Raw genomic sequence first — 25,079 nt, forward strand, 5'->3', positions numbered from 1 at the left:
TACGAAGAAGAATGGGGGGGGGGGAAGGGGGTAAGAAGCCATTTAGAAATTACATTCAATTAGTGAGTTTAGTAATGACAGGCAAGTTACTATTCCCTGTTCAGCAAATTCAGCAAAATGAACCAACTGCTTTTTAACCAATCTTCTCTCTTGACAATGTCTTTTGCAAAGTAGATAAGATAAAGATCATAAGAGAAACACTATAATGCAGAGATATGTTGTTGTTGTTGTTCAGTCTTTTCAGTTGTGTCTGATACTTCCTGAGGCCATTTGCCATTTTCATGGCAAAGATACTGGAGTGGTTTGCCATTTCCTTATGCAGTTCATTTTTACAAGTGAAAAAACAGAGGCTGGTAACATTAAATGATTTGCCCAGGGTCACAGAACAGTATGTGTCTGAGGCTGGATTTGAACTCAGGAAGGGGAATTCTATGTTCAGTGCTCTATCCATTGTGCCACCAAGGTGCCCTCAAAGGGAAGAGAATGAAAAACTATATCTTTAGTCCAAGAGACTTGCTACTATGACTTCTTGTGTTCATAACATTAGGATATTCCTTACTAGATATTTGTTAACCAGTAATATTGTTTTGACTACAGGGCAGGGGGGCATACAATAGGGAAATATAAGTCAAGTCAACAATTACTTATAAAATGCCTAGTGTTTATAGGCACTCCTTAGTACTAGGGAGATACAAAGAAGGCTAAACAACAAAAACCAAAGAGACAGAAAGGTCTTGTCCCTAAAGAGCCCACTGTCTAATGGGGGATAACATGTGAGAAACTATATATAAACATAATATGTGAGGAATAAATTGAAGATAATATTAGAGGGAGGGTGCTAAAATGAAGGAGGACTAGAAGAGGCTTTTTTTTTAGGTTAGTCTTTAGCTAAGACTTGAAGGGAGCCAAGAAACAAGAAGGTAGAAATGAGGAGAGAAAGAATTCCAAACCTTTGGAGGAGCCAGGAAAATTGAAAATATTAGTTTTAATATATTTTGTTTGTTTTAAATTCAGGGAAGTGTCTAGCAGACTCCCTATGGACACGTGGGGACTATCAGACTACATTTCCTGTGATTCAAATGGGTTTCCGGTTTCGGGTTTCTGGTTCCTTGGGTGTGGGGGGGCATAGGACAATTTAAATTCGGAGGAGGGCCTAGAGAAAGCCTCTTTCTTGGTCTTTCTGAGGAGCTGGCTGGGGAGCAGGAGAGAGGATGGGCTCTGTTGGTAAAAGCTAGGCAAGCGTGGTCATATATATATTTTACCAACATGGCCATGGCTTTAATTAAACTACTAATTTCTCTTATTATATCAGTCTTTATCAATTTTAATCATAATATTTAATATAATAATAATTTAATATATCTGAATTTATAAAACTTTTCTTTTTTCTTCACTGGCTGCAGGACAGAGTATATATTCAAGACTTTACAAAAACTGTTCCCTACCTATAGCCAACCTTTTCTCCCACTGTTCCTTTATACTCTTTCCCCATTTTTGTTAGACTGGTCTACTTACTATCCCTCCAACACACTTTATGCAGTCCCATTTCTTTACCATTGCTCACACTGCTCTTCTTACCTAGAATAATATTCCACCTATTTCTCATAGCAGAGTATGATTCCTGGGGCAAAGTACTATTTATATCTCTTTCTATAGAGATATGTGTGTGTGTGTGTGTGTGTGTGTGTGTGTGTGTGTGTGCATACACACATATATTCATAGATACATCTTTCTTCAGTGTTGATCTAGGCCAACTGATACTCAAAAGGAATATGAGACCCTGGAATTTAGCTTCATCCTTGCTCAGAAAAAAGACTAGAATGTTGACTTTTTCAGGGTCACGTAGCCACAATTTATCAAAGGAAAGTCTTCTTGCTGTGATACTAAATATCTTAAAATCAGCCCAGTCATTTTTTTCTGCTTATTTGTCATAAATTGTTGCTCACACAAAGCAAGCAGGTGAGTGAATATTTTAGAATTATATGTGAAAGATGGTCATGTTTATCTAAAGGGAGATCAATGCAACTTTGATGGACTTTCTTTTAAAATTATTATTAATGGAGGTATAATACTTATAATCCTAGCTACCAGAAAGTCTGAGGCTGGTGGTTCTCTTGAGTTTAAGAATTCTGAGCTACAATGATCAAACCTGACTATCTTCATTAGTTTGGCATGAATATGGTGAATATTTGGTAACATATTTTTGGTAATATATAGGTTGAGGTTATAAATAGAGCAGGTCAAAATTCCAATTCTGATCAGAGATGGACCTGACCTATGAGTAGTCCTTTGAATTCTAGGTTAAGTGAGATGGAGAAACCCAGTTTTTAAAATTAAAAAAAAGCATTAAAAAAAGTAAAATGTGCTCTTTGACTTTGAAGCATTTATATTTCATTTTTATTTAATTAAATTAATGACTCAGTACTGAGAGGAACTAACTCAAATCTACCTTAGCCTCAAGCATGAGACAGCTTTTACTCTAATCTCCTTTATATCAAATGTGGAAAAACAGAAAAGGCATATTAACCTAATTTTGAGGGCTCATGTAAACTAATGAATTAAGCTAGGGGAAAATATCTAGATTATTAAAAAATAAGTGATCTATATTTGTAGTCTAGTTGTAATCTCATTTTGCCTTATTTTTTATCCTCCTTTCTAATGACATTATGATGGGGCTCATATCTAAATTATAAACTTTAGGTTTTGGAATGCATGCTTCTAGAACTTAGGAATAAACATGGTGATTGAGGAGGGAAAGGAAAGTGGGGGTATGCTGCAAATTCAGACTATCTTTACCTTGCTGTAACAAAAGCCCCTTTGGTCTTTTTTGCTACTTCCTGGCTTTCCTGGATTCTTTCAAGTTTTTGTTCAAATCTTTCCTTTTACAAGAAACTTTCCCCACTCCCTCTTATTGTTATTTACTCCAGTGTGAGATAAACTTGAGTGTACCCTAACTATATCTAATACTTACATAGTTGTTTGAATGTTTTCTGTCCCTTTAGAATGTGAGCTGCCCTAAGGGCGGGGACTGTTCTTCCATTTCTTTGTATCCTTGCACATGAGTACTCTATTTGACACATAATAAGTGTGTAATAAATCCTTGTTGACCTGACTGAAGGACATTATTAAAGATCAATCACTAGGGATGCTTATTCTATTTGAGTGGACTGGCATTCCACTGCCCAATTTTGGGATTGGGAAATTATCTTTAGAGAAATGTTGATTCCTCTGTAAAGTGGACCAACAAGTGTGTTAAATCTCGAAATAATGCGTCTAGATGAAATTTATTGCTTTATTATTGCTAATTGCTATTAGCAATTTGTTATTGGTTATTACTATTAAAGAAGTCGGGGTGATTCTAATTCTTTTTTTTTTCTTTTTTAACTCTTACGATCTGTCTTAGAACCAATACTATATATATAGGTTCCACAGCCAAAGAGCAGTCAGGCAATTGGGGTTAAGTGACTTGTCTAGGGTCAAGAAGTGACTGAGGCCAGATCTAGAACCCTGGTCCTCCTGACTCTAGGCCTGGCTCTTTATCCACTAAGCCACCTTTCTCCCTCACTACCCCATTCTTGATCAATTCAGACCCAACTGACATCTGTCACCCAATCAACAAGTATTTATTAAGTGCTTACTCTATGCCAGGATACTATGCTTCATACTGGAAAAATCTCTTGAGTTCTGGTAAGCACAGAGGAAGGATTTAGTTTTGGAGGATTCCAGAACAATTTGATTTTAACATTATTATAAGTACTCTTCAGCCAAATGAGAATAATCAATGATACTGATAATCAGAGAAGTAAGCCCAAGTGAGGAAATTCCTTCTGTGTGCTTAAGCCAATTTGCTAACTCATCCAGCATGATCAGAAAACCTTTGTGCTGGCTCTGGGAAGGGTTTGTGTTGGAAATTCTGGCATGTGTACTATTTCAGGCTTAATTTGCCTATATATAGATGTCAGGTACATTATTGTGACTAGACCTGAATAGAAATGGAGGGGGAGTGAGAAGATGGGCAGAAGGAAAGGAATATAAAAGGAAAGGAAGTCCTGAAATAATTTTGACTAAGAAGAACCCTAGAGGTCAAATCACTCAACTTCCTCATGAATATGCCAAGACAGTGACTCTAGGCCTTTACAACTATGTATGTGGGGTGAGTCTATATAAATAAAATTCAGTTCCCTTTATAGCTTTCCAAAATTAGTACTATTATACATAGTCTCATTTTCTATTTCAGTTTGGAATTTTTCAACTGTCTGATAAAATTAGAATAAGTGTATTCTCAGAGTTTATTTTGAATTTCAAATAAATTTGTAATTTTTTTCTGCTTGGGTCATACAGCTTTAAAATAAATATGCAAAATGGGGACAATACTTGTCTTAAACATATATAACATAGTATTCTGCATATATCAAAAGTACTTAAAGGGAGTTTATTGAATAAATGTTATAAAAAGGAATAATCTTTTCACAGGGTTGTTGTAAAGAAAATGCTTTGTCAACCTTAAACTTCTTTTTTAATGTTAGCTACTACAGTTATTCTTCAAACATACATTTCTACTTTAACTCATGTTAAAATGATGGTTAACTGTTATAATGATAGATGGAGAGAACCCCAAGGATGTGTTTGTTAGATAGATGTGTGTGTGTGTTAAGTCTATCTGGGTAATTCTCCATCTTTACCCTGAGGGCTTCAAGGGGATTATCCCTGTGATGGTAGTGTGATCAGGGATGGACAAGAACCTGTTTCCAGATAAAGGACTCTTTGGGGGTGTGGTATTGTAGTTTTTCCAGGGCTTAGCAAAAGGCCTGACCCCCTAAAAGTCATCTCTGAACCCAGTTCAATGTTGAGGAGTGCAGCAATGGTGGATAGCTTTGGGATTAGTTTAACTGAAGCTTGATAGAGCTGCCTCCCCAAATTTCCTCTCACATCCTCAGCCCTAATCAGATTATGGATATCTAAACAAGGTGGCTTATTTTAACACTAGCTCAAGGATGGGTAAAGAGAGTGGGGTAGGAATCCCCATTCAGTCACTATAGATATGGGGTGCTTTGGTCCCCAAATGCTCTTTTCTCTTTCCTCTAATCTATCATATAATCTAGTCTACAGACAGAGAAGCAAAGGTCTTTCTCCATTGGCACAGAGTTGGGTAGGATGTCTTCAGGCTAGCTCAGCCAGCCTCTTGGGTTCAAGACCCCTCCAGCTGCTGTAGAGTCTAATTAGCCTCTTTGGTGTTATTCTGGAGAGACAGGAACACTTTCAGATCTTCCAGGCACAAAGGGAAAGATAGGGAAAACCACAGGTATCCAAATCTGAATCCTGAAGTGAGGTAAAAGTCCTCTGTCTCCCAAAGAGTCAAGAGATGAAGGTCCCCTCCACTCCCCGTTCTATTTCCCACAAGCCTCTCTTGCTTTTCCAACTATCACTCCTGCTCTTCAAGCTTTCTTGCTTGCAACATTCCAAAAGTCTTCTTTCTGTGCTAAAAATTTCCTATACTTATTTAAAAAATCATTCTAGCACTAAAGTGTTCTAATGCCCTAATGTGGTATGTAGGTACTCTAGATTCCTAAAGTTTGTGCCAGTGAATTAGGTAAGTACAGATTTTCTTAGGCCCCATAAAGCTAGAAAGGCATCAAACATGGGCCCAGTGATGGATTATACAGGTCTACTGTCCATAAACCAATATGTAAATACAGACAGGATCATTACTAGGTTGGCTCCACATTGATGACTTTTTCTGTAATTGCAAGACTAATATTAAAGTATGCATAATTTGAGATCTTTATTAATGTGTCCATATTATAAAATGACAGATTCTTGAAATATTGAAAACTAGTAATATATCAAAATATGTTTACTTTTATTTAAATAGCACTATAATATACTAAAGGAGCTTTTATCACTGAGGTCTGGTATTTGTTATTGAGATTTCTAAAATTCTTCATAAAATTTCATGGATTCAATCATTCAATAAATATCTATTAAGGACCAACTATGTGCCAGGCACTGTGCTAAGCTCTGGGGATACAAAGAAGAAAAAACAGTCCCTGCCTTTAGGAAGCTTATAGTCTAATGGAGGATACAACATGCAAACAAATAAATATATATAAAGCATGTTATAAACAGGAAAAATAGTAAATCATTAAAAGAGATAAAGGACTAGAATTAAGAAAGGTTGGAGAAAACTTTCTTTAGAAGATTTTGTGAGGTTCTTAAAGGATCCAGGGAGGTCAGCAATTGGAGCAGAGGAAGGATAGCATTCTAGGCCTTGCAACAATACAGAAAGAACTAAGAGAGAAAATATTTTATTTGTGGAATTTCAAGCCATCTAGGGTCACTGGATTACTGAGTACATGGTAGGGAGCAAGGTTATAAAGGACTTTGAATGTTAAACCACTAATTTCAGTAATTTTTTTTGATACTATATGCATTTAAAGGGAATGAATGAATGGATAAAGAGAACATTTAGCAAATGTCTTTTAATTAGCTGCTATTAAGAGCAGTACCAAGTGCTGGGAATACAAATAGCAAAATGAAACAGTAAGTCCTTGAACCTAAAGAGATCCCGCTGTCATTGCAGAACACAGTACATTTAATAAAGAGGAAATCATCTCTAAGGCAGATGGAAAGACTCAGAAGTTCTAAGGGTAGGTATTGGTGGCCCAAATGTTTTCATGGTGCATCTATAGGTCAACTGGCAGTGGGCAAGGGACTGGAGAGTATAGAAGCAGAATATATGGTAAAGTCAGTAGGATCTCAGGACAGAGTAGCTGGGCAGATCATAAGTCCTGGTATTCCTTCTTGCCAGCACCTTTGTTATTGATGACTTCCTGTTCATGCAAAGGAGCCAGCTCACTACAGCTGGAAAGTGTTCAGCAAGCACGAAGGTTTGCCATCTTTTAAAAAGAAAGAGATTCTTTTAGAATTTAGAAGAGCCATTAAGATTAGCCATCATAGTGGAGTATCAATGAGATGTCATTGGATTTTCAATTAAAGACCAGCATCTCTTTTTCCCCTTTCTTGGAATTAAAAACTAATTTGTTGAACAAGATAACTAACCTTCCTCTATCTTTACAGAAAATTTCCATTTCTATTGGTTCTTTTTTGAGTGATTACTTTGGAACATGTCCCAGTACCAAGACTTCTCTTTCTCTATGCTAACTATTCTTTGTAGTTAAATAAGGATAACTTCATTTCAAATCCTGCCAGTTAATCTCATATAGGAAATGATAGGACTTTTCACCATTTCATTAGATTGTTTTGGATCTTGAAGACATTCCCTCAATCATTTTTAAAAAGGCTTAGTTCAACCAAGAATTTTTGAAGGATAAAATCCATTTCATTCTTTAAATTTACCTCCAATTTCATTCATAAAAACTAAAGAATGAATCAAGTTTACTTAGAGAGTGTTGTTTCTTGAACTGGGTTTAATGTAGAAAGCAGAATATATAATATTTTGTTTTGGTTTGGTTTTGCTTTAACTTCCTAGTTCTTAATTCTAGATTGCACATGCAATTTATATTACAAGTACTTATATTTGGGTTTATATATGGCTTTCGATTTTTTATGGACTTTCTATTTTCTCAATACCATAGAAAATCTTGAGATGGCTGTCATATGAAATAACTATACTTGTGTATATTTTTAAAGCACTTTTATAATTTTAAAAATATTTGTTGTTGTAATTTTATGTTACCAAATGCCTCTTGGAATCCCTCCCCCTACCAAATCTGTAGAGATTCAGTGCTTGCAGAGACCAGTTTTGTGCTACAATGGACAGCATCCTTTTTCAGGAGGAGAGAAATCAGAGGTCTTAGGGTTGGTGATGCTGATAGTGGGAGTGACAAGTGACACCTCAAAGATAGGAAGGCTTAGACAAAGAGGGGGAAATGATATAGGGGAAGGAAAGGAGTGGGTAGTAAGCTGTACAACCAGAGGCAAATAGGAAATGACAGGAAAATTCCTACTGTCAGGAAATATTTCTATTCCTTCTGACTCCTTCAGGAATTAGTATTTTAAAAGGTAGTGACAATAGGAAAAGAAGGGCAGGGGAAATTTATACAAAGCAATAACATAAATTCTTGAGGAGGGGGCTCAAAATAGGAATCTTATAAGCCTTGATTCCATAAGGAATACAGAGACTAAAGAAGAAATAAATAAATATAAAGAAGTTGAATATATGAATAAAATCTAGAATAGATAGAAAGGGAAAGAAATAATGAAGAGGATAGGGAACAGAAATTCTTTTTATAAAAAGAGTCAGAGGGCAGCTGGGTGGCTCAGTGGATTGAGAGCCAGGTCTAGAGATGGGAGGTCCTAGGTTCAAATATGGCTTCAGATACTTCCTGTCTTTGTGACCCTGGCCACATCACTTGACCCCCATTGTCTAGTCCTTACCACTCTTCTGCCTTGGAACCAATATGCAGTATTGATTCTAAGACAGAAGGTAAGGGTTAAAAAAAAGTCAGAAAATGAAACAAAAAACAAACAAAACAAATTGAAAGGGAGAATTTACTTGATTACTCAAATTAAATGGAAAAAAAGGGGAAGAATTAGATTACTACATAGAAGGAAGAAAAAAATTAACGAGTTAATCAAAATTCCCAAACTAGGGAATGGGGTGAGAAACAAGAAGTCAATTGATGATGAGAAGAGAGCTAACTAGTGGTAAGAGTTGTCTTCAAGTAGATTTAACAAAAATATTTGAAGAAACAAAGTATTATCTTTACAGAGAAAGAGAAAAAACTTCCCAATTCAGAAGAAAAATTAGAGAAAAGGAGGAAAATGAAAACCTAACTCATATCTTTATATATGTGTTTTTAATGCTAACAGCTGACTTTATTGTTATTTCCATACAAGAGCAGTGATTTCACTGGGAACTCCTAATAAGGAAACTGCATCAACCAATGCAGATTGGGATTTTCTCTGCAAATTATCATTTTAGAAAGTAGCCTGAAGTTTCTAGGTAGCACAATGGATAGATCACCAGACTTGGAGTCAGGAGGACCTGGGTTCAAATCTAGGCTCAGATACATCCAGTTGTGTGACCCTGGGTGAGTTGATTGACTAGCCCTTGCTGCTCTTCTGTCTTAGAATTAATACTAAGAGAAAAGGTAAGGGTTTAAAAAAAAAGAAAAGAGAAAGCATCCTGGAGCCATATAGAAATTAAGTGACTGGACTAAAAACATACAGTATGTGTGAGTCAGGATTTGAATCCAATTCCTTATGACTGAAAGGCTAGCTTCTTCACTACATTGTCTCTTAGCTGAGACTTATGGAACATCTTATAGTTTGTAAAATACTATATATAAAGCTTTAAATTGCATTAAGATTTTTGGACTATATGTGAGAAACAAATGGTATTATCTACTAAAATTTGTGATTATATATTTGTTTCTGCTAGCAATCCTGTGGGTAGGTACTGGTTATTGCTTGTTATCTTTCTTAATTGAAAAGGACCAAAAGGACATCACTGATGTATTTCGATTTATACATAAATTGGATTTGAATGAGGTAGAACTGGACAAATCTGTCAACCTTATTCTCTCTCTCAGAGTCATGGAATTCCAGTGGCAAAACAAAAGTCAGGATGACTGCTGATTAGCTAGGGATGGAGTGGATGACTTTAGCTTCTTGGGTTTCTAACCAAGCTCTAGGCACTCCACAGCACCTACTTTCCCCAACTTCATAACTGTTGGAACAAATTGTTCCCATTCACCCCTTCTGCCCCTTTTCACTGTTAATAAAACAAACAGAAAGATTAATCGATGTATCTAGGGCCATAGAGACAATAAATTCTTGAGTCTGGATTTACACATAGGTAACTGGTGAGCCCAAGTTTCATCTTCTTCTTAGGCCACCAAGATGAATAGCTGTGACCTAGTTTAAATTATTCTGCTTGGTGTACGGGTAAGGAGACTGTAGCTGGAGTCGTGAGTGACCTGGTTTTGATTCCAGGCTACGGATTTGATTCTACCCACTGTGTAGTCTTGAACAAATCACTTAAACTCTCAGAATATTTATTTCCATTCTGTACAATGGGGATAAGAATGCCACTGATACTTATCTCACAAGGTTGCTGAAAAGAGTATATGAACAAATATACATAAAGAACTTGGCAAACTTTATATGCTCCACAAATGTCAGCTTTTGTTGTTGTTACTAACACAATTCCCCCTCACATTCTTGGTTTTTATACTCCTAAGAGCTAATCAAAGGAACAAGTGAAAATATTTTGGAGGGGGCAGGGAGACAAGGAGAAAGGTAGAAAAATTCTATGTGTACATTTTAATTTTGCTTAACCAATACGTATATAATATTTTTTGAGAAAGATAGTTATATATAATATTTTTGATTCATATTTATATTTTTACTCACCACATTTTCTTTATCACAATATGAACTGAAATCATTGGAGATAATTGCAGCATACTGGAGTAGAACTTTACTGATGGTCTGAAAAAGAACAAAGAATTATTTTATCTGCATAATTGAATATGCACACATATACACATATAGTCTGAATAATTGTTATCACAATGATTTTTTCATTAAATCTTCTGTTTGGAGAGAACTTTGAGAAATTATTTTATCAATTCCATTGCCTAAGGAAGGACTGGTAACAGAAAATCAGAGAAAGGAGAACACACTTTTTTTTTCCCCCAAGGGACCCTACAGAAGGAGGTTTTACAGTCTTCCTCACTGACCTGCTATTCCAAAGTGAAACAATCTCTTCTGTGAGAAAGTCATTATGGCTAACCTAAATCCCTCTTGCTGCACGTATCTTAAGGACACTTAATTTTGTTGGTTCTCAGAGGAGATAGTGAACATCTGGCCATCATCCTTTATGCAAAGAGCTCTTAATACTGGAAAGTTATTATTAAATCATCCTTCTGCCTTCTTTTGTTCATATAGAACATCAGCTCTTTTTAACCTTTCCTAATAGGTTTTGCTTTCCAATGATTAACCTTTGCAGACCTCCTCTCAATTTTCCCCCATGATTCCATATATCAGATACTAATTGGGGTTAATTACTTCCCAGTTATATGTTAAATCTTAAATGCATACATTCATTGGAATTTTGTAAAAAAAATTTTTATTGAGTACTACTATTAGAGTTTCTAAAAAATTTCTGAAAAGAATTTTGCACTGAATTATTTTTGTAACCATTTTTTCAACTTTTACTTATATTTTTTTCTAAAATTTCAAATCATGTTTTCTATTTTATCACCATCCTAATTCCTAAGTTATTCCTCCTTTATCTTTCACAAATAAGTAAATGGCTGAAAGAGAAAGACAGAGTTAGAGAGGGAGAAAGAAGGAATTATACAAGATATTTATTTTCACCAGCATTTTCTTTCTCTGCTCAAAATCTGCCAATGTAACAATCCAAAGAATTAAAATGGTAAACTGATGAGAAGGAGCTGTTTACTCTCAAACAATGCACTCACTATTAACAAAGTTAACTAACTATTCTACCATGGTTTGTAGATTTTTAAAAGTCATATTGAGAAAATAGAATTGGATATAAAAACACAGATACAAAATATGCATTGTGGAGAAACAAAGAAGTTTGCAAAACATGTTAATTCAAGCAGGAGTTTGCTTTTGTAAAACAAAATCGTATCAAGAAGCAGTCTAATAAATCCAGCAAAACAGATGGCGGATCATATCAAAATATCTCACAAATGTTGCTGTTCAAACTTCATTTTAAGCATAATGCTGAAAATTATTATGGGATTTACCTAAGGAGTTAGTTCCCAAATCACTATTTCATAATGAGAATGGAGATTGTAGATGTAATTTCATTATAGCTCTCTCGACCGGGAAAAAAAAGACAAACTATTGTGATTGCAAGAGCCTACTGCAACTCAGTCATTAGCACTGAGTGAATGTTAAAACTTGATCAACACAAAAATCTTCAGTGTTCCACAAAGCTTGTGGAAATATAGGGAAAATGACAACTTGATTACAGATGAAACTAGATTATCTACAGTTCACCTTTTTGGGTTTATTTTATATTACTCCCTTCATATACATTATATTCTAGCCAAGTTGACCTACAGATAACCTGAACTCAGTCCTTAGTTCCTTCTTCTGCCTTCATGCTATTTATTTTGTGGGCTATTCTGATCTTGGCTACACACACACATAATTCATCTCCAACTCTTACAATTTCACTTTCACTCAAGGCCCAACTCATGTGCTGCTTCTTATCAAGTCTTTCTTTGACCCTAACTTGTTTTCAATCCCTCCTTTCTTCCTTCCTTCCTTCCTTCCTTCCTTCCTTCCTTCCTTCCTTCCTTCCTTCCTTTCTTTCTTTCTTTCTTTCTTTCTTTCTTTCTTTCTTTCTTTNTCTATTCATTCTAATAAACTGTTCCCTATATCTAGAATTAATTCCTTCTTACTTTTGCCAATCAAAATTGAAATCAAAATACTAAAATCAAAATGTTGAAAAATCAAGTTCTTGGATAAAAATGAGAAAAATATAAAAGTTCTTTGTAAACCTTAAAGCAATATATAAATGCTAACTAAATTATTATTATTATTATTATCATTATTATTATTATTATTATTTTCTCAGGTTAAGAGCTCCTGCCCTTGTAGAACACAAACTCCTTTTGGATGGATGTGCCTTCATTTTTATATTCATACTATTATTACCTATTAGGCATTTAATAAAATTTTGTTGAATTGCTTTTCATAAATTATAGCTATATTAAAAACCTTACATATAAAGGCATATATATTCTATGTGGTCCATTAATCCATTGTTATTGTTCAGTCATGTTTGACTCTTTCTTGCCCCATTTGGGGGGTATCTTGACTAAGAAACTGGAGTGGTTTGCCATTTATTTCTCCAATTCATTTTACAGATTGAAAACTGAGGCAAAAAACTGAGGTTAAGTGACTTGGTCAGCTTCGTACATCTAGTAAATGTCTGAGGCCAGATTTGAACTCTTGAAGATGAGTTTCAATCCCACTATTGCTTAGCTGCCCCAGTGAATTAGTAAAAGAACTTTAATAATGAGGTTTACAAAGTATTTTTCCTCATTAACAATATGAAGAAAGTAAGCAATAGAAATATTCCCCTTATAAAGAGGACACTGAAGCAGAGAGAAGATAAACAACTTGCCCGAGTTTATTAAGGTAGATAAATAGATATGTAATTTTATTAGTACAGAGAATTCCTAGAGAGATCCCCTTCTGCCAGTTCAGGTTAACACATTTTTTGCAATGTTTAGCTTTAAGGAATTGTCTAAAATATGGAGGTTAAGCAATTTGCTTTGCTCACCTGCCCATATTTGTCAGAGAAGTGGAACCCAAGTTTTCTTGGCTTTGTTATAAAGAAGTAAGGCAAAATGTTTATAATTGGGAGGAATAACAGGGATAAAGGGTGATGGCTGAGTTAAAGGGAATGAATAGACAATCTGGGTATAGGAAGGAGCAAAGGGGTTAGGTGAGTAATTAAGGGACAAATGGATCATCTATCTTTCTATCTATTTATCTATATATCTATATCTATATCTATATCTATATCTATATCTATATGAAGATAAGGGAATGAATGAGGGTATAGGAAAGGCTGCTCAAACAGGCTAATCTCAGGAGGCTAGAGAAGAGGGTACTGAGAGGAAATAAGCTGGGTTCTTTCAGGCAGGGAAGGTATCTCTATGATACAAGAGAAATTGGGTAAGCCAGAAATGTTTAGGTCTGGCTGTAGGATTTCTCTTGTTAATTTCTAAAGTCCCTTGAGGGAGGAGTCCAGAGGCTCCTCCCTGCCAGTCAAACTGAATGTCTGCAGGAAGTCTCATCTGGGTACTTCCTGCCCAAGATGGATGCCTAGGTTTCCTCAAGAAATAAAAGGAAAGTAATTTCTTCCCACTTCACCCTTTGCCTTAATATTCAATACAATGATTCACTAGAGGCTTTATATAGGTAACAAAGGGGATTTATCAATGGCAGGGATAGGTTGAGGGAGAGAGGGTTTCAGGGTTTTGTAACTGCTACTAGGGAGAAAGCTGGTATTGGGGGAAGGGTCACAGAGAAGAGAGTCAGACTGAGAGAGTCCAGTTCTCCTGGTCAGGAAAGTTTCACTGCCCTGAAGTAAAGTATTTATCAGATCACTAAATAAGGGGGTGGCTTGATTTAGGATGTCCTATTTGACTAAAGAAGCTAAACCCACAATGTCCAACCACCAAAACCACCCTTCCTCCCAGGACCCAAAGGGAAATCCAGGGGAAATAATGGGGGTGTGAATGGAGAAATCAGGGAGAGGTCCAGAGAAATCAAGCTAGGTCCAAAATGCCCCAAAGACAATAAGCACAGGCCAAGGCAGAAGCCAAAAAGCAAAACCCTTCAGTTGGAGCTTCAGCACTATTTATAGTATCAGGCTCCAACTGTCTTTCTATAAACATTCTAAAACTTCTAACTGCCAGGGCTGTACAGTTGAATTTGCAAAAGCAAAAAGCGTTTGCTGCAAGCCCTGCATTACAGCTTTGAGGCTAGTTCTCTATCTACTATACTATGTCAAGTTTTGAAGTTAAGTCTTCAAGCAAGGGCTGGATAATTAATTTGTTCAATTTTCTCTACAAAATACTTTTTTTTTTTCCAGGTACAGAATGTATCAGGAAGAAATCTCCTTTACCTATCTAATTCTGTGATTCTGTGCCTCCAAATCCAGTGATTTTGTTATTACATCCCAGATGCCTCAGTGCAGTTGCAGCCATAGTACGAGGTAAAGATCAGTTTTTGATGATTAAGACAAAAATTACATCTTTCTTCTGCTTTGGGTCAATAACAATGTTTAAAGGAATAGACTAAGTATGGGTCTGACACTATCAACAGCTATTCCATCTATTATACTGTTGTTATAATTACAAGATAAGGCTTTTGGGTCATAGTCTAGTTATTCAATGACAGCTACATGAATAGAAAATTATACTGTTAAAACACTAAGAGGTACTGGTAAAAACTGGTAAAAACACTTAGCACAGAATTTTCTCAATAATAACAATGATACTGATTGATAACAATTCACTTAACTTTGCACAGAAGTCTTTTTTTTATGGCCAGATATCCCAGCCTTGGACTTGAGGGTCTGGTCTGTTATGTAATAAATAGGCTTTCCCCAAGGCTCCCAACAGGAGTGTTAATTCTTATAGAAGAAATAGATAGGGTTAAAGACCAGACTGACAATTTCTTTGGTAGTGAGAACGTCTGGATGAGAAAACTCCCTCTACTAGTGCAGACTGGCATTCTCTTTGCTATTTGCCTCAAATGTTGAGAGGATGAGTGATTTATTCCAGATTTTCCTGGTTTTTCATGTCAACTATCTATCCATTATTTCATGTTTTCTCTCTAAATCAGTCAATCTCTATTGCCAGAAAAGACAGATATATTGACTATCCCTATTCCTCATTCCTTGCCTTCACCCATTTTAGTACTCATTTAAGAAAATCCGACTTACATTTCTGTCCAAAATAATAATTAACAATATTGATAGCCTTAATATGTCAATGTGCTATATTAAGAGCTTTACAAATATTATCTCATTTGTTCCTTACAATGATCCCGTGAGCTAAGTACTATTATGATTCTCATTTTGTAGTTGAAGAAACTGAGATAAACACTTTAAGTGACTTGCCCAAGGTCACAAAACTAGTAAATGTCTAAGGCTAGATTTGAACTCATCTTCCTGACTCCATTAAAAAAAAAAGTCTTCCTGACTCTGGGTCCGGAACTATATCCACTATGCTGCCTACTTGCTGTGGAAATGGTAACGGAGACACCAGGGATATTACAATAAATCTAAATGATTGTGGGTTTACACACTGGGTTGTAGGAGAGACTAGACCAGGTTAGAGAGACCAGAGGTCACAGCTATGCTGCTGCTAACTGACAAAATGGCTATTGATCAACTGTCACCCCTGGACCAGAGGCTTTGAATCCAACAGGCAAGGTAAAAGGTTTTAACAGGTTTTAATTATGTACAACTAAAATAAAGGTGGGAGAGGGGTTTCTATACTTAAAACCTAAAGGGTAATACCACAGGGCAACGGGAGGACTTCCTTACTCTAATCTAGTGATCTCAGCAGGCAGGGCCAAAGGAACAGTGGAGTCTCTAGAAGGCTGAATCAAATGGGGACCATAATATCTACATTTACCTCCCTGGCTTGTTGCAGAGATCAGATAAGATGATACTAGAAGGTTATTTGTAATCCTTTTTTAAGACTTCTGTTAAATAGAAATGCTTTTAATTAAAACAAATACATAGCCCTAGTCCATGAAACTCCCAAGTGGAGCTGAAAACAGATTAAAATGTATTATATGATTTTAATGTGTTGATGTAATAATTCACATATATATAGATACATACACACATAGATGATATATATGTAAAATTAACATATGAACACATATATGCATCTACATATATATTTGCATGCATATATTTTATGTGGTTTTCTAAGTAATTATATATCTTGTAAGGATCCTTAAGTACAGCTTAATGATCCCTGTTTCACATTCAGTTTGACACCACTGTGTTTGAAGGACCAAACACATTCTTTCTAATATTAATGTACTATCTAAAAGTCAGGAATTACTGCTATTACCCTATACAAACATTCAGTTCAACTGAGACCAGTTGCATATATGTCATGATCATTTCAAGTTTTAATATCTTAATTTATTCTGAGTCCTGGAATATCTTCTCTCTCTTCTTCACCTTTCAAAGTACATTGATGCCTCAAAACTTAGTTTTATGTCCCATCTGGGTAATGAAGGCTCTGCAAACTTTTATAGCTGACAGTGATCTCTCCCTTTTTTAAAAATAAAACTAATTTTAACGAAGTTGCATATGAACTTCTCCCTGCCATTATTTTATGCATTGGTCTTAATTCCCCAATGGGTTGCAGGTTTTTTTAGGAGTTTGAAATCTGTGCATGTATGTGTGTACTTGCTTACCCAAAGAGAAGAGCAAAATGTTTGAGCTGGAAGGAAACTTTAAAGATTTAATTTCCATAATTTCACAAGAAAGGAAACAGAGAAATAAATTCCATAAATTTTCTTCTTATAGAAAATACACGGGGGAGTAAAAAAAGTATTGAATAGACTGGAAGTTAGGCACCTGTGTTCAAATGATGGCTCTAACACCAATCATCTATATGAGTTTAAGTGAGCCAAATTATGATTCGAAAAGAGCTAAGACTTGACCCTCAATTCCTAATTGTAAGATGGAATTTGAGGGGGGCTCACAACAGAACCCCAAGAGTGAAGAATGGTTGATGACCATTGAAAACAAGAATATTTAGGAGAGAACCCCCAAACAGGAGGGGAGTTGCAGACTTTCGCCTCCTTCTCCTTCACAGCTCCCAAAACCAACTCCCCTCCTGTTTGGGGGTTCTCCCCTAAAAACTCTTGGTTCCAACGGTCATCAACTGCTCTTCACTCTTGGGGTTCCATTGTCAGCCCCTCTCAAATTCCATCTTACATAATACAGCATTCTTCATTTTTTACATTAGAGTACATACTGGGGTCCTCTTAATAAGCATGTGTTGCAGTAAGACAGAAATATTAAAACCTTTTATATGGGAAGGTGCATCTTTGAAAAGGGTGACTATTCATTATAATCTCCTTAATTGTAAATGATCTAATAATGTGAACACCAATAATTTTTACATGATACGTCTATAACATGGAAATAAGGGACTATGATGCTGAAGAACAAAATTGAAGACAGTTGAAGATCTTTATACTATTTCATGTGAAAGAAATTGAAATTCGATTATTGCTTCAGATGCTGCAACACAGCAACATTATTTTAGGCAGTAGTCATGAAAATGAGGAAATTTCACAGACCCAGAAATGAGAAAGAGATTGACCATTTTTAATCTACCTTTGCAAATCTTCTCATTAAATGGGATAATGCTTCAGGATTAGGGCACTCCAATTTCTTGATAATCTCGAAGCTCTGATTAAGCTGTGCAAAGACATCTACCACGGAGCAAGAGAAGAGGGCATGGTCTGAGGTCTGCTGGAACTGCGAAAGGAGAAAGTAGAAACCATTCCAATAAGTTGGCACATTTGAGACAGAAGATTCATCATTATTCATTAACAGCTGAATCTCTTATCTTCCAACTCTAACCCATCATAATAAAATGCTTATTTTAAAGCAGTCAATCTCTTTCACCTGCATTTGTTGAGGATCCAAGTAAAGAGGGAAAGTTTAGACTATTTGAAATCTCTTTTTGCTGAATTAAGAACTTGATTACATATCATTTCAGCACTTCCTGGAAAGGGCGCTGTGAGGGATGGTGTTAGAATATCATAGCATGTCCAGTGGTTACATGTGAGCCAGAGGCAACTCATCTTCATGATATTTCTTCCAAATGGATTGGAAGGGCCTCTTGGGACCTCAGCCAAGTTCTCTGGGATTCTAGTATATCATTGGATTCTGGGATAAGGTCTTAGGCACCCAAAGTTGTTTATAGCTTCAGTGTTCAATTCATCAACCATGGAAATTATGGTATTTGTTCTCCAATTCTTAGTCCTAGAGAGTTGCCTGGGCAGAATGGATTAAGTAATTTGCCTAGAGTCAGTCACAGAGGCAGTATGTATTAGAGGCAGAGTCTGAGTCAAGTCCTTTCTGAATGAAGATTGTTCTCTAACCACTTTACGCCACTGCCTTGTGTTACTTAATATTAAAACACAGAAGTTGTTCAAATCATCACTAATCATTTAATTTTAATCCTCCATTATTGGTAGAGAAATTTTATGCCCTGGGACATCTTTATTTTAATCAAATCACAGGCCTACTTAAAAAAACAAAAACAAAAACAAATCTTTTCTTGTCTACAACCAATAGAAAGATAGAAAGTTAAACTTACTCCATCTTTTTTGTCTCTTCCTAGTGCACCATGAAGAAACTCCATGGACACATCTTCATTTTCATCGAGCCACTGAATGACAAAAGGCTCAAACCATCTGCAAAAAGCAAAACAAAAATAAACTCTTCATTTGGATGGTGGCCCACAAAAAACAATTCATTAAGATTTAAAGCAATTATTTTCCATGCATGCATCTATGTGAAAAACACTATAAATTTAATTTTAAATACAACTTCATCTCTACTCCTCATAGAAAATCTTAATGGATTTTCTGGATAGTGTATTTTTTTGCAATTACTATAGAAAAAATTATTTCTCTGAGTACCTTTCTATATGGTAAAGGAAAGGAAACAATATATTTCATATATCCCTTCCCCAGGCGAAGAGTAACCTAAATTCTACTTCTTTAAGAATCAAATTCATGTTGTTAGTACTATAATCCAGTTTTCTCCCTCCATCTGATCATCACATTTATGTTGGACACATTCTCTAGTATGATCTTCAGTAAATAATAAGAATGGAAAAGACAAAACAAAAACAACTATGAAAGAAAATCAAATAGTTGCTAATATTTGAATTCTCTCCAGTCACAAGAAGACTACAGGAAAGGAATATTGGTACTGGAAAACTGAGGTGAACTTGAGCTCTATGTACTGAGAATAAAACTTAGGGGTGAAAAATCACTACTTACAAAGAGTATTCAGGAACAGCATCTTTGAAGGCAGAGAGCTCTCGCACATATTCATTATAAAACCATTTTACTTTGAAATGCAAATTCATATAATCGGTACTCTTGCATAACCGCTGCTTTTCATGTTCTATAACAGATAAAATCAAACATTTAATAAAGCTTGGGCTGCAAACAATATTTCCATGTCACAATCTCTGTCTATAATTGGCTCTTTATCCAACATTTGAAAAGAAACAAACCCATATATTTGATGTTAAGGACAAGGTAAATTGTTAAAGACAGAACAAAAATGTTTGCAAAATGCTGAAATGATCTGAAGGTAAGTTACATCTAACACTGATGTGAAATAACTCAAATACTCCAGTGTCTAAAAGTGTTGGCCAAGGAGAGTGATAAGAGAAAAAAAAAGCAATAGAGTCTAAGCTTTTGTATTTTTATCCTTGTGCTTCCAGGTTTTTTATTTCTTTTAGAGTGGTACAAAGTATCCTGGGACAAAGCACATTAGACAAGAATTAAACATATAATCATGAATAAAACATGAACCAGCTGAGAAGCCATAATCACTGAAAAATTGGAGATGGCAATAAGTTGGCTGCACTTATTGAGTAAGTTATTTAATACCTAAACACTATGATAGTTTAAAAGAAATATATCTAACTCTTAAGCCACACTATTTCTCTTTCACACTTTAGGCTAAGCCAAAAATATTCCACAACTATAGAAGTTTAAAAATTGCCATTGCCTTTAATTCTGATTTCTTCTACCTTGAATACTTTTTTTAGATGTCCCCAAATAATTCAGCCGAAAAAGGTGAACTCTAAAGTGAAAACAAGATGTTGGGGACATGGGTAAAGTATGATGGTGGATCCCATGACCCTCTCAATACAACACCTATACTTTCCATGGCCATAAAACTGTGTTGCCTCTATCATCTAAGCAGCTTGTGCCAGGTTCTTGGGTTGAGACACAACTGTCATTGGTTTAAATCTGGAGTTCTCCAGAAATATTATGTATTTAGGAAATAGAAATCCTAAACTGTTTTCTTGAACAACAATAAAAAAAAATGAGCACAATCCATTTGTTTTGGCCAAATGGATATACATGTAGAATTTTAACTCCTTAAGTGACTTCTTTTCATCATGGTATCTCTAGGACCAGATACTCCCTAAAAATTGTTGATAAGTTGTCATTCATTCATTTCGATTATGTTCTATTCTTCATGACCCTATTTTGCATTTTCTTGGCAAAGATACTAAAGTGGTTTTCCATTTCCTTTTTTCTGATCATTTTATAGATAATGGAAATGAGGCAAACAAGGTGAAATTAGTTGCCTAGGGTCACACAGCTAATAAGTGTCAGAGGCTCTCATTTACTGTGTACATAACTTGCACATATATAATTGTGTGCATGTTGTCCTCCATATTAAAATATAAACTCTCTGAAGATGAGATTTTTTTTCTATTCCTTGTATTTTCAGTGCCTGCCCAGAGCTTGTTTTTTTTAAACTCTTATCTTCAGTCTTAGAATAGATTTCTAGATCAGTTCCAAGGCAGAAGAACAGTAAGGGCTAGGCAGTTGGAGTTAAATAACTTGCCCAGATTCACAGAGCTAGGAAGTGTCTGAGGTGACATTTGAACCTCCCTGTCTTAAGACTTGACTCTTGTATAAATGGAAATTTTGAACCTTGGACTTCATCCCCGATAAGTCCCTTAGTTTTCCCAAAATTCCCTTTAATCTCTCCTGTGCCTTCACGTTTGAGTGGTCAAGTTTTTGTTTTAGAATTGGATGGAACTCCTCCCTCTTTCTCTTTGGTTCTGGGAGCAAGCTGGTTAATACCTTTTACTTAGTCTCTTTTGTTAGTTTATTATTAATACAATATTTATAAACATAATATTTAGTATTGTGCATATTAATTTTAATCTTCACGCTCTCTAACCTCTGAGCCACCAATCTACTCCAAGTTCCTTTCACATGGCAAGTGCTTAATATTAAATATCTATTGACTGACTGAATTGAATCCTAGCCTTTCACTTTCCAGTTAGAATTTATGAGCACAAGAAGTTTGTGGAATGAACTGAATTTTATTGGTAAATTAGGAGATCTAAATAAAATTGGTTTAAATCTCTGTTTTAATGAACAAAACAAAGATCAGTCCAAGTCCATTTATAAAATCAGCTAATATTGAAGAGTAGAAACCAGAATATTGCAGTACTGAGAAAACAGGATTTACCAAGACTAACCATAAAGTAAGAAGCAAAATAGTAGTATTACAAGTTGATTTTTAAAAAGTATTTTTCATTGAGTCGTGCCCTCTTGCCTGCCTATTTCTTGCCCTTAGTTCCACTTTGGTTTACCTTGGTTCCCAGGGGTAAGTACTCAATGTGGTATACTTTATAAGAACAGTTTGGTCTTTGTAAGAAATACAAAAGAATAAAATAGTAATGGAGGAACATTAGACATTACTGGGAGAGATATTCTAGGAACCTTTCAAGTCATACTCCTGATTATTTTAGCTCCTCTTCTGAGTTTTAAGATGAATATAACTGTCTTTTTATATAACTCAGCCTAGACCTCTGGCTACCTTCTAATTCTTGTTCTTTGTTTATGCATGTTTTTTATCATGAATTTTTAAATTAAGAATTATTAATCTTCTTAGTATTATTGATTTTTTTGGCAGTCTGGTGATGCTTATAGATCCCATAATAGTAGTAATATTATAATTTAAAAGGATATTATATAGATTGAACTTACATAATGCTTAAGATTTGCAAAGTACTTTATAATAATCTTATTGTCACAACAACTTTTGGAGGTAGGTGCTATGATTATCCCAGTTTTACAGATAAGGAAATCAAGGTAGATTTTAAGTGACTTGCCCAGGGGTATTCAGCTAGTAAGTATCTGAAACAAATTTCAAACATAAATCTTTCTGACTTCAAGTACAGTAGTCTATCCATTTAGATACCCAGTTACCTTCTCAAACTAATATTTTAAATTAACAAAATAAATGCATAAGATTACAAAGGCAATGAATTATGTTGAAATAGTTATAAAATATTTTTAAAAATCCAGAAACCCCAGTTTAAGTGGTTAAGAAACTACATTTTGAAGAGTGATAAAAAGAGGCCTTTGATATTGTCCTCATTTTCTGAAGGATAAAAAGATAAGGGGTGAGGAGAAATAATTCTTTTAGCTCATCTAGAAAATATTTCTTTCTCTGGAATAGTCAGCTCCTAAAAAGGTTCCTATCCCCAAGGTATGAGCAATAAGATCCACAAAAATTCTAGTAGCACTTTTGTTAGGCCATATTGAGTTGAATTAACCTTGGGTTTAACATAGAACAAGTGCACCAGGCCCTCCTTTCATAGATAGGCTCTTGGGAACCATTAAGAATTAGACTTTCCCTTTAGCTCTTATGCTTCCCAGAAACTACCGATTTCCATAAATTGTTATTAATAACAATTTCAGACACCACAGACTCCAGTGGTAGCCCAAGAGACCAATTCTATCTAATTTCAGTTTTTGCTAATTCAACAAAGGATATTTGTAGTGTTATCAGAGACTTCCAAAATTCTATAAACTATATATTTTTATATAATATTAACCTCTGTTAAACTTTTCGAGAGGCACTATTTGATCAGTTTTTAAAAAAATGTATTAAAAATTCATTATTTGGGGACTGATGGGGCCTCAGTGGATTGTGAGCCAGGCTTGCCTAGAGAAGGGAGATCCAGAGTTCAAATTTGGCCCCCGATACTTCCTAGTGGTATGACCCTGGACAAGTCACTTAACTCCATTGTCTAGTTCTTACTGCTCTTCTGTCTTGGAATCAATACACAGTACTGATTCTATGATGAAAAGGAAAGGTTTTGTTTTTCATAAGAAAATTCTTACTTATGTGTATCTGATATTCAGTGAAAAAATCAATCAACAAACAAGCATTAGATATAATGTGTAAGGTACTATGCTAGCTATTAGGGACACAGAAACAAAAATCAGACAGTCCCTTTCTTCAATGAATTTATCTTCCTTCAAATAAGACATGCTTACAAAAAATTATAAAGGGTCTTGTTAGAGATGCCTCCAGGTAAATCCCTGTTACACAATTATATTTAAACATTTTGTTGTTGTTTAGTCATTTTCAGTCACATCTGACTCTTTGTGACCCAATTGGGAATATGAAATAAATGCAAGATGATGAGAGGGTAGAGAGATACCAAAAGCTTAGGGTTTAGGAAAGTTCCCATGTATGTAGTATTATTTGAGCTGATCCAGAAGGAAAACTAGGGATTCTTGGAGGAAGACATGAGGAGGGAATGCATTCCAGGAATGGGGTAGGGGAGTGGCAACCAGTGCAAAGGAACAGAGAGTAAGCTAGAGAAATTAAAGCAATGACCCTCTAGAGAGTAAGCTAGAGTGAGTTAGAAAAAGGGTGACAGTCCAAGTCTTTTCACACATACAAAAAAGTATATGTATATGGACTTAGTGAGAAGGGATATGTAGAAAAGATATCCCCAGTAAGATAATCCTCTTCTTGTTGTGCCATTTTAGTCATGTCTGGCTCTTTGTGACCCCTTTGTTTGTTTGTTTTTGTTTTTTGGCAAAGATACTAGACTGGTTTGTCATTTACTTCTCCAGCTCATTTTATAGAAAAGGAAACTGCTTGTCCAGGATCACATGGTTAGAAAGATACTGAGGTTAGATTTGAACTTAGGAAGATAAATCTTGCTCACTTCAAACTCAGTGTTCTATCTTCTGCATCACCTACCTTCCCTATCTCTCTGTAATTAGCCATTAGGAAAATTGAAATAAGTGCTAAAAATGGAAACTAAATGCCCTGTCCTTGGGAACCTTAAATAACAAGGCAGAATATATGTCTATCCAAAAGAAAAGTTTGGAGACATAGTCAGTCATTCTAGGATATGATTTCTTCTTATAATGAGTGCTTGAAATGAAATAATAAAGGACATAGGAAGATCTCTGTATATTTTTGATAACCTCAGTCTATCTTTTATGCTAAATATCAAATTTCCTCCCACTGATTTTTTTCTGCACATGAAGGATCAGGGATATTCCTTAGAGAGACAAAGAAAAGAGTTAGAGTAGAGTAGTAGATGTAAAGGCCATAAGAACAATTATTTCTTTGATATCGGGCCATTACGTATTACTGTATTAATAAGTGCAAAAAATCATCAAAATAATGAAGTTTATGCGCTTGCATCATTTGAATACTGAGGATGAAATGGAAGAGGAAATCCTTAGAAGAGCTTGATGAGACTTGACAATATAAATCAATACGTACTCTGATAGTGACTTCATTGCAGAGGTGGGAAAAGATAAAGAAGGGGAGGAATATATATATATATATGTAATANGTTAGAGTAGAGTAGTAGATGTAAAGGCCATAAGAACAATTATTTCTTTGATATTGGGCCATTACGTATTACTGTATTAATAAGTGCAAAAAATCATCAAAATAATGAAGTTTATGCGCTTGC

At 35.2% G+C, this 25,079-nt stretch overlaps 1 protein-coding gene across 2 annotated transcripts in view; it reads right to left on the minus strand.

The window, feature by feature from the left end:
- The window catches only part of UNC13C (unc-13 homolog C), a 717,151-nt gene that overhangs the window by 129,122 nt on the left and 562,950 nt on the right, over nucleotides 1–25,079 (minus strand). For both annotated transcript variants that reach the window (XM_044665156.1, XM_044665155.1), the window contains 4 exons: nucleotides 19,582–19,708; nucleotides 18,891–18,987; nucleotides 17,900–18,043; nucleotides 10,378–10,455 (listed from right to left, as the gene is read on the minus strand). In XM_044665156.1, the coding sequence (XP_044521091.1) occupies nucleotides 10,378–10,455; nucleotides 17,900–18,043; nucleotides 18,891–18,987; nucleotides 19,582–19,708 (446 nt within the window). The remainder of the gene's footprint in view (nucleotides 1–10,377; nucleotides 10,456–17,899; nucleotides 18,044–18,890; nucleotides 18,988–19,581; nucleotides 19,709–25,079) is intronic.

The sequence above is a fragment of the Gracilinanus agilis genome, chromosome 2, assembly GCF_016433145.1.
Source record: "Gracilinanus agilis isolate LMUSP501 chromosome 2, AgileGrace, whole genome shotgun sequence".
Taxonomy (NCBI): Eukaryota; Metazoa; Chordata; class Mammalia; order Didelphimorphia; family Didelphidae; genus Gracilinanus; species Gracilinanus agilis.